At 34.2% G+C, this 10404-nt stretch overlaps 1 protein-coding gene across 4 annotated transcripts; it reads left to right on the top strand.

Annotated features, from left to right (window-relative positions):
* The first annotated feature begins 3482 nt into the window (after window positions 1-3482).
* Window positions 3483-8289, top strand: LOC102628321 (protein HEAT STRESS TOLERANT DWD 1). Of its 4 annotated transcripts, none has more exons than XM_006493848.4 (14): window positions 3603-3887; window positions 4566-4599; window positions 4685-4825; window positions 4926-5089; window positions 5400-5478; window positions 5749-5931; window positions 6044-6142; window positions 6260-6428; window positions 6527-6633; window positions 6766-6905; window positions 7001-7073; window positions 7434-7549; window positions 7676-7793; window positions 7878-8289. In XM_006493848.4, the coding sequence occupies exons 3-14, from the start codon at window positions 4778-4780 to the stop codon at window positions 8007-8009; spliced, it is 1428 nt and encodes a 475-aa protein (XP_006493911.2). In that variant the 5' UTR covers window positions 3603-3887; window positions 4566-4599; window positions 4685-4777; the 3' UTR covers window positions 8010-8289. The 4 variants fall into 4 exon arrangements, with proteins under 4 accessions (XP_006493908.2, XP_006493911.2, XP_015381336.2 ...); XM_015525850.3 differs by having other exon boundaries at window positions 4566-4604; XM_015525848.3 differs by having other exon boundaries at window positions 4566-4620.
* Window positions 8290-10404: the final 2115 nt, after the last annotated feature.

Raw genomic sequence — 10404 nt, 5'->3', positions numbered from 1 at the left:
TTAGAGAGGGAGATTAGTGGAAAACTGTCTTTAAAACAAAATATGGTTTATATGAGTGGTTAATGATGCCATTTGGGTTATCTAATGCACCTAGCACTTTTATGAGGTTAATGAACCATGTTTTGCGTGCTTTTATTGGTAAATTCGTAGTTGTCTATTTTGATGATATTTTGATCTGTAACAAAGGTTTAGATGAACACATTGAACATTTGTAAAGTGTATTGACTATTTTAAGGAATGAAAAGTTGTATGCTAATTTGAAGAAGTGTTCATTTTGTACAAATCAGATTATTTTTCTTGGTTATGTTGTAAGTGCTAAAGGAATTGAGGTTGATGAAGAGAAGGTAAAGGCTATTAAAGAGTGGCCTACACTTAAAAGTGTAAGTGAGGTAGGAAGTTTTCATGGTTTGGCTAGTTTTTATAAAAGATTTGTGAAAGATTTTAGCACCCTTGCTGCACCATTAACTGAAATTGTGAAGAAACATGTAGGATTTAAGTGGGGTAGTGAACAAGAAAGGGCATTTAATCTAATTAAGGAGAAATTAGTTTCTGCACCATTACTTGCTTTACCTAATTTTACTAAAACTTTTGAAATTGAGTGTGATGCTTCAAGTATAGGTATTGGAGCTGTTTTGATGCAAGAATGGCGTCCAATTGCTTACTTTAGTGAGAAATTGAGTGGAGCAGCCCTAAACTATCTTACCTATGACAAAAAGATGTATGCATTGGTGAGAGCATTGGAAACTTGGCAACATTATCTTCTACCTAAAGAGTTTGTTATACACACTGATCATGAGTCCTTGAAGCATTTGAAAGGGCAAGGTAAGTCGCATAAGAGACATTCAAAATGGGTTGAATTTATTAAGTCATTTCCTTATGTGATCAAATATAAACAAGGTAAGGAGAATGTGGTGGCTGATGCATTATCTAGAAGGTATGCATTTATCTCTACATTAAATGCAAAGTTGTTAGGATTTGAGTACATTAAAGAATTATAGGTTAACGATCCTGATTTTGCTAATGTGTTTAATGCTTGTGAGAAAGTTACATTTGGTAAGTTCTATAGACATGATGGACTTTTATTTAGAGAAAATAAATTGTGTGTGCCTCATAGTTCTTTGCGTGAATTGCTTGTGCGTGAAGCTCATGGGGGTGGTTTAATGGGACATTTTGGCATTGCAAAGACTTTAAATGTTTTAAAAGAACACTTCTTTTGGCCACATATGAAACGTGATGTTGAAAGAATATGTGAGAAGTATATCACTTGTAAACATGCTAAGTTTAGAGTTTTACCCTATGAATTGTATAACCCTTTGTCCATACCTAGTGAACATTGGGTTGACATTTCTATGGACTTTGTTTTGGGTTTACCTAGGTCAAAAAAGGGAAATGATTCTGTTTTTGTTGTTGTTGATAGGTTTTCAAAGATTGCACATTTCATTCCATGTCACAAAACTGATGATGCAACAAACATAGCTAATTTGTTTTTCAAGGAAATAATCAGGTAGCATGGAGTACCAAGGAGCATAGTTTCAGATCGAGATGCTAAGTTCCTGAGCCACTTTTGGAAAACTTTGTGGGGCAAGTTGGGTACTAAACTTTTATTTTTTACTACTTGTCATCCACAAACTGATGGACAAACTGAGGTTGTAAATAGAACTATGTCTACTTTGTTGCGTGCCATTATTTAAAAGAACTTGAAAACTTGGGAAAAATGTTTGCCACATGTTGAATTTGCTTACAATAGAACTGTCTATTCAACTACTAAATTTTCACCATTTGAGATTGTATATGGTTTTAATCCATTAACTCCTTTGGATTTATTACCTTTACCTATTGATAAGCGTGCTAGTATGAATGGTAAAAAGAAAGCTGAATTTGTCAAGCAATTGCATGAGAGAACACGCCAACACATAGAAAAGAGAACTAAACAATATGCTACTCAAGCCAACAAAGGACGTAAGCAAGTGGTTTTTCAGCCTGGAGATTGGGTTTGGGTGCATATGAGAAAGGAGAGGTTCCCAGCACAAATGCGTTCCAAATTGCTTCCAAAGGGAGATGGTCCATTTCAAGTGGTTGCACGAATAAATGACAATGCCTACAAATTGGATCTTCCTGGTGAGTATAATGTGAGTGCTACTTTTAATGTTTCTGATCTTTATCCTTTCAATATAGGTGAAGATTCGAGGACGAATCCTTTTGAGGAGAGAGGCAATGATGAGAACCATCAAGAGAATACCATTAAAACTTCAAGTGATCTTTTGCACATTCATTGAGGCCCAATTACAAGAGCAAAAGTCAAAAAGATGCAAGCTGCTTTAAATGGATTAATTGAGAAAATATGGATTGAAAATGCAATTTAAGATGCAAGACATCATGAATTGGGCTTGAAGAGAAGACAATGCATTGTAGGCATTATTCAAGTTATTGGGCAGCCAAATACACAATTTGTATTAAATGCAGAAATGTCAAATTCGGAATAAAAACTGTATTGATTGAGCTAGAAGTAATGTGCAATCTATATACCGTTGGAAAGATAATTAAGTTAGCTTTCCAATAAATTTTACAGAGCTGGATTTGGAGTTCTCTAGAATGAGTTATGACCAATTTATTACAGCTTGTTCAGACTTGGGATTTTCAACGACTTCTTTGTTTTTCAACTTCATTTGTTTGTTTTGTTTCAAGTTTGTCAATGTGTAAGGTAAGTCTACCATCAATAATGGTGGGCTAACATTAAGTTTGTCAATGATAACATTAATTATAGTAGGCTAGCATTAAGTTTGTCAAAGATAGCATTAATTATGGTGGGTTGGTGAAGACTTTTGAAGCATCTTTTGACAAACCTACTTGGAGGGTTGTTCCAATGTTTCCATTTGTATTTTTAGGATCTTCGGTTTCTTTTAGCTTATTTAAATTCAGCAACCTTGTATGTAAGAATATTAGAGATTAATGTTATTTGAATTTGAAAGATTATTCTTTCTTTGGTTCTTTGAGAACTAGTGAACTTATCAAGAATTTACATTCTTGTAGCATTCTAAATTTAGACTTATCACTCACCTTCTCATCTATTTTTTGAGTGTGACGTCAATATCATTCTCTATACCTTTGGTTCATGTTTTCTTAAACATTAGGTCAATGTTTTGTTTGTTATAAATCTGTTTAGAACTTTCTTGAGAAGTTGAAACTACAAATTAAGTGTGGGTTTTAAAATTTCATTATGAGATTTACATCATATGCACATGTGGTAATCAGTGGCAATTAAAAAATTATATTTATTAAATTAAGAATTATTTATAGGACCTGTCTATGGTACAAATTTTGTAACAAACATCTCCCGTCATCCCACCTTTCGATTGTCTGTTGTTTAGTTTCTCACTCCACGTCCAACGGCTGATGCTGCAGTGTATAGCTTACGGATTCTGCAAGCTAGTCAAGTCCCTATTTACAAGGCAACGACCTGATTCTAATTTGAAACCTACGGCTTTTAGAAAAAGGAAAAATGTGTGTACGATGTATCGGGTGCGCGCGTACCCGACTCGATGGACGATGATTTCGCTTGGATTTCGACCACCCGGTTAAACTCGAACCCGACCCGAATAAGTTAAATCAAATAATAATAAAAAATCCCTATAATAAAAGTAAAACCCTAGACCCACACTCACCTCTCGCAGAACCCCAGACGCCACACCTCCAACGGAGCTTCCCCTTCCCGGCCGCCGCGTCGAACACCGGAAGAACAAGCTTCGCCGTCAACGCCGCTCTCCTCTCTTGCCTGAAGACCAAGCTTTGCCGCAGTCCGCTAACCCTTTCTCGACGGCGCTCTCATTTCTCACCGGCCTCGGACTCAACCACCCCTCGCCGCCTTCGCTGCCATTCGATCAATCTAGGTAATTTTTTTCTTTTTTTCTGCAGCATTTTAACACATACTGTCGATATAATTGTTTTGTTGCAGTGTGTAAATTCGCCATGTTGCATTTTAACAGAGGCGAAAATTTGATTCCAATAAAATTTGTTTCATTTGTTTGATGGACTATTGACTAATAAAATTGAATTTATGATGAGTTGCTTATACTTTTAAACTTTAGCACTCTAAATTCTTTATCCGTAAAAATTTTTGGAATGCTCTCTATTCTCTCTTTGTAATTTGTGAGGTTGATGGTGATGGGAGAATACGATGAAATCAAAGAAATCCGTTATTGGGAAGTTGAATTAAAAATTTTCAGGAATTTATGTTTTCGAGAATCTGTTTGTTTGTGTTGAAATGTTTTGTTGTTAAGTAGTGGGTTTCTTGCGTTTGCCTTTTTTCTTTTTCATTTTTAAATTTAAATGCTTCTTTGCTGATATTCTACTTCATGAGTTGGCTATGAAGAAAATATCTCATGTTTCGATTTTTTTTTCCCATTTCAGCTTTGATTTTAATATGAGAAAATGTGAATATTGCTCTAATTATAGTTTAATGATTTTATATTGTTTACTTATGTATTTTGGTGGACTGTTAATATTAGACTAACAATCATGTGCAAAAGAAAAGACTTTAATTTGCTGTCATTTTTTCATCTTTTCAGAGTTGAAGGGTGAAATCAACATTATGCAGTTATTGTGCGGTCAAACACTGTCAAGGTCTTAAAATGTAAACAATTTAAAAACTTGTGCCAAAATATTGAGACATTTGGTTATTTTGCAGCAAACAACCGGGACTGCAGTGTCAATAACCTGACAACAAAACCCACGATAGCATCATCAGTTTCAAAACCAACTGAAAAATACAAGTGATAAAATGGTTCGAAGCATCAAGAACCCCAAGAAGGCCAAAAGAAAGAACAAGGTTAAATTTGTAAACCATCTCATTTCCAATTCCTTCAGTTAATTATAATTATAATAAACGTTTTTTTCTTTTACCTTAATCATTGTTCACTTCTAAACAGGTCGCAAAAAAAGCAGATGGGTCATCTTCTTCTTCAATTCCGAGTTTACCAACAAAGGTGTGGCAACCAGGAGTTGACAAGTTAGAGGAAGGAGAGGAGCTTCAATGTGACCCTACTGCCTATAATTCCCTTCACGCCTTTCACATTGGTTGGCCTTGTTTAAGGTTCTTTTTTATCTTCATTATATGCGCTCTTCTTTTTCTTAGAAAGTTAGATTCTGTTGCTTAAGTGAAGGTATTGAAAGTTTGGATTCTGTAATGTCATTAAATGGAATAAAAATAAAAACAAAATTGGATTAGGATCATTGAATAAACTGAAAAAGTTGATAACTTTGTCTCAAATATGTTTGTCCTGTTTCTAGCAAAGCAAAGGCTGATATTAGCGATTTCTTTGCTTTTACTCATTTCTTTGAGAACAATGTTGATTATGAGAACTTTATTTAATTTTCTACTGGAATTTAATTCTTTTTGCCAGCTTTGACATTGTGCGTGATACCTTGGGTTTAGTACGGAATGAGTTTCCACATACAGCGTATTTTGTTGCAGGGACTCAGGTGATCTCATATACTCTTAGTCATATGTATATGTTCTGTGAACTAATTTTTCAATGTAGGCTGTTTTGTATTCATCATTTCAAGGTGCTTCTTGGGAATTTTTATACTTTAATTTAGAAAGACATGTCTGTTTTCTGAGCATATGGTGTAGAATTTATGGGTTTAGAGAAAACCCACTGCAGGATTCTCTGGTGGCACAAGTAAAAGATAAATGCATGCTTTTGTCTTATTTGGCCTATTTTATGTTGATTTTCATCTCTTCTCCTGCAGGCAGAGAAACCTTCTTGGAACTCTATTGGAGTATTTAAAGTCTCTAACATTTCTGGAAAGAGGCGTGAATTAGTACCTAACAAACCCTCTAATGATGATGAAGATGTGGATAGCGAAAGTAGCGACAGTGATGAAGATAGTGATGATGACGAGGAAGGTGGGTCTGGGACACCGATTTTGCAGGTAATATACCTTTTTTTTTTATATCCTATAAATTTCATGACAGATCCTATCAATTATTTTATTTATTTTCTAGTCTGTCTTTAGTCCTCAGTTTTCTTGTTCATATCCACAGTTGCGCAAGGTAGCTCATCAAGGATGTGTCAATCGTATACGTGCTATGACACAAAATCCTCATATATGTGCATCTTGGGCAGATACCGGTCATGTGCAGGTCAAAATTACATCCTTAGAATCTGGAGATGTTAATGTTCTGCATCATTTTTGTTTGATTACAACGGCAGACAAAAAAATGACTAAATTTCCATTTTGTTTGGCTATATTCACGTAGGTATGGGATCTCCGATCTCATCTAAATGCTTTAGCTGAATCAGAAACAATAGTTGGCCAGGGAGCTTCTCAAGTTTCTAATCAGAGTCCATTAGTTAAGTTTGGTGGCCACAAAGACGAGGGCTATGCTATAGATTGGAATCCCATCACAACTGGAAGGCTTGTAACTGGTATTGTTAAATATTATGCATTCTGACTATTACCAGTCGGTTACTTTACAAGTACATAATTGGTTCTCATGCTTTCATTTTCTTTTTCATTTCTGAAGGGGACTGCAATAGTTGCATTCATTTATGGGAGCCTGCATCTGATGCCACATGGAATGTTGACCCTAATCCTTTCATTGGACATTCTGCAAGCGTAGAAGATCTACAAGTATGTATTCTAACATGTGTAGCGAAACTTTATTTATTTATTTTTTTAATTTTCAACATTGTGATGTAACATGGATGGCTTATCATCAATTGCTCAATGTTTTAACCGTTTCTCCAACTTATCTCAATGCAGTGGAGCCCTACTGAACCTGATGTATTTGCCTCATGTTCTGTGGATGGACATATTGCAATTTGGGATGCACGTGTGGGGAAGTCAGCCTTAACGTCATTTAAGGCTCATAATGCAGATGTGAATGTTATCTCCTGGAACAGGTGTTTGAATGTTTTTACCAAATTTTTATTCCATTTTAACACTGTTTCTGATTATTTGTAAAGATGTTGATTGGTCATTCATTAATTTTGATTAGGCTGGCTAGCTGTCTGTTGGCATCTGGAAGTGATGATGGAACATTTTCTATTCATGATCTTAGATTGCTCAAGGTACGTCTTGTTTGACCCACGGGACAATTTTTAAAAAAGAAAAAGTCATTTGCATTGGTTGATTCTCAATGGAAGGAATTTTACTGTTCGGTTATGATGTTCTTATTTATATTGCTTTGTTAGGGTGCCCTATCCTTGATGTCTTCAACGTGTCCTCTCTTTTGTTCATGTTCTGTGTGATTCATTATAATTATACTGATACATCCTTTTTGCAGTGATCTTGAAAGGAATTCTATCTGAATATTTTTTTCAACCTTTAAATGAGAGAAAATTTCTTTTATGGATGGTAAATTGTGTTTGTTTTTTAGATTCTTGATGAGGCTGATCCATGTGTTTGTTATATTTTTTTTCTGTGAACAGGGGGGAGATTCGGTAGTAGCGCATTTTGAGTACCATAAGCATCCTGTTACATCCATCGAGTGGAGTCCACATGAAGGCTCAACTTTGGCAGTTTCATCAGCTGATAATCAGCTAACGTAAGTAAAGGGAATCATATGGGAGCCAGCACAAAAAAAATGATGGAAGGAAATGCCAGCTTAAGTTTGGTTTAAGCCCCTTTTAACCAGATTATAATTTCTTCCTCATTTGGTTTCCTCAACCAGGATATGGGACCTTTCTTTGGAAAAAGATGAGGAAGAGGAGGCAGAGTTCAAAGCTAAGACAAGAGAGCAAGTAAATGCCCCAGAAGATTTACCACCTCAACTTCTATTTATTCATCAGGTAAATTCAATTCTTATCTCTGATCCATCATAATTTTCGTTAACTATTCTAGACCATTAATACATGTACCATTTCTTCAAACAGGGACAGAAAGACTTGAAAGAATTTCATTGGCATGCTCAGATTCCAGGAATGATTGTGTCTACCGCAGCAGACGGCTTTAACATACTAATGCCATCAAACATTCAAAATACCCTGCCCCAGGATGCCGTTTAAGAGAAGATCCTAGTCAATTTTGCACTAATGCCCATGTATCAGCATCGTACATAGGTAAATTTTGCAAGTTTTTTGAGTCTGAAGCAAGGGATATGTTTTCTGTTTTGTGTATCACAAGTTTATTTTGAGTTCTATATGGTTGAGTTTTATGCAAAAATTAGCAACCTGATTGAGCAACTAATGTAGTGAAGGATATTATGGTCATGTAGTGAAGGATATTATGGTCATTTGCTCATCGGTTTTTGCATTAGAATCAAAGCAGATTTTTGGGTTTGTTTTATTTTACTTTGCTCGTCCTTTTAGTAATCAAATGAACTGCGTTATAGACATAAAACTGTAAGAACTCAAGGTACCCTATCATTCCGTCTTTGTCCGATTCAAGGTGTGGGGCTAGTGCCTCTTGGTTCCTTAATAAACATAATATTTTATTTTGCTTGTATAAATAGATAAAATAATCACTCTTTCGGATGCTTCAAAAAAAAAATATCCATTTTTTTTCTTTCTGATTTCAGATGATCCACAGCGTAATCCAAGGGATTGTTTACTTATTTGTATAAATGTTCTTACGTGTTTTTTTCAATTTACTGTTACTATTAAAAAAAAGGTAATAGTAATTAATCTGCCCATTATTTTTTCAATTTCGTGTTACCAAATCAGCTTAATACCAATTCATCGACGGAAAGGGAAAGAGAGGGCAGTAAGAGGATTGTAAGTATAATTAATTAGCAAACGGGAGCAAGATTTTTTTGATGGCCAACGTATAGGTAGACACATTAGGTGCAACTTTTCGCACCAATGTCGACCGTATAGAATTTTACTACCAGCGAACAAACGAGCAATGCAACATAAAACAAGATTAGGGGTTTGATTATTGTTCATTTATCTCGCTTAAAATTTGTGACACCACTGATCGTTGGAATTTTTGTTATTCTGTAAAACTGAGGGACATAATGGTAAATTAGCAAACCGAGTGGAACAATAACATAAAAATGTAAACCAAATGGGTCAAAATGCAAACTCGGTATGGAAAGATGTAAACTTTCAGTGAAGTCCATAATCTTTTTGAATTATTCTGGATCTAGGGAGAAGGGAGCCCATTATTCCCTTTCTTTTTTTTTGAATTTTCAATTCCACATAATGTAATATTCATTAATTGGATTATATATTATTGCAATGTTAACAATAATTTATTATCGTATTTTATCATTTTGCTTAATAATTTTTTGTTCCCCAATAAACATTCTGACCATTTTAGTGAAATGTGGAAAAATTATCGATTGCAAATAGGTAGGGGCAAATGAAAAAAGCACACAATTTTTTGTGATTTACCATCTTATAATGTATCAAAGTAACTCTTAACATGTATGGAAGATTTAATAAAGGTCAGTTTTTGACAAGATTTTTTATTCATAATTTTGTTACCCCTCTGAATTCATGTCACTTTAATAAGTTTTACAATTTGTATTCTTTTTTTTTTTTTGAAAAATTGGAGTACATTAAATTGGCTTATGCATTCGACTATTGTCTTTACATATTTTCAGCTTGTTATCGTCGAATTTATGAAAAGGTAATTTCAGTAGTAGGGGAGTAGGGACGTGTTTATTTGCTTGTTAACGTTATGGTTGTTTTATTTTATTTTATGGGTTTTCTTGTCAACTCATTCACCTACATGAAATCACAATTAAAATTCAAACTTCTAATTCAATAAAACACCCAACTCATAAATAGTCAAAGTAAACTTTAATACAAAATAAACACTCAATTAAATAAAAATCCACGATTAAGGTAAACCATAATAAAAAAAAAATAAGCATCCACTTCATAAGGCAAGGATTTACAATCATTTTTTATTTTGCGAGTTTTCTTTTGTAAAAGAAATAATATGGATAATTTAGGTAAAATTTAATGACCATACTTAAAATTGTAAATAAAAAATAAAGAAAGGGGCCCAATAAAATTTAATATCACAAAGAGGCAAAAGCGGGTTACACGCGGCAGTGGTAACGTAGTTTTGCCTTACATTAGATCATTTTTAAGTGTTAATTTTTCTTTTAATTGAGAAATTTTTTCAATAGAAACAATTAAACAAATAAAAAGACATGCAATCGTGCAACCCAACGATGAAAGCCTTACATTCGATGCCCTGACTCCTGAGCATGATGGGCCTAAGGCTCTAGGCAATACATAAATAGCAAAATACAATTTTTTTTTTAACAATTTTTATCGTTTCATGTTATATATGTAAATAATCAAATGGGTTATTTTCAGTTTCCCCCTAAAATTTGGGGTCGTTCCATTTTAATAAAAAGTATCACCGTATTTAATTTGATTATGTCTGTGTTTAAGAGATAACTACAATTATAGGGAAAATTGTACCTATAGTCATTTATGTATG

The sequence above is a fragment of the Citrus sinensis genome, chromosome 9 (genome assembly GCF_022201045.2).
Source record: "Citrus sinensis cultivar Valencia sweet orange chromosome 9, DVS_A1.0, whole genome shotgun sequence".
NCBI classification, from domain to species: Eukaryota; Viridiplantae; Streptophyta; class Magnoliopsida; order Sapindales; family Rutaceae; genus Citrus; species Citrus sinensis.
The sequence above is the reverse complement of the archived record's forward strand: the minus strand, read 5'-3'. Positions and strand labels throughout refer to the sequence as shown.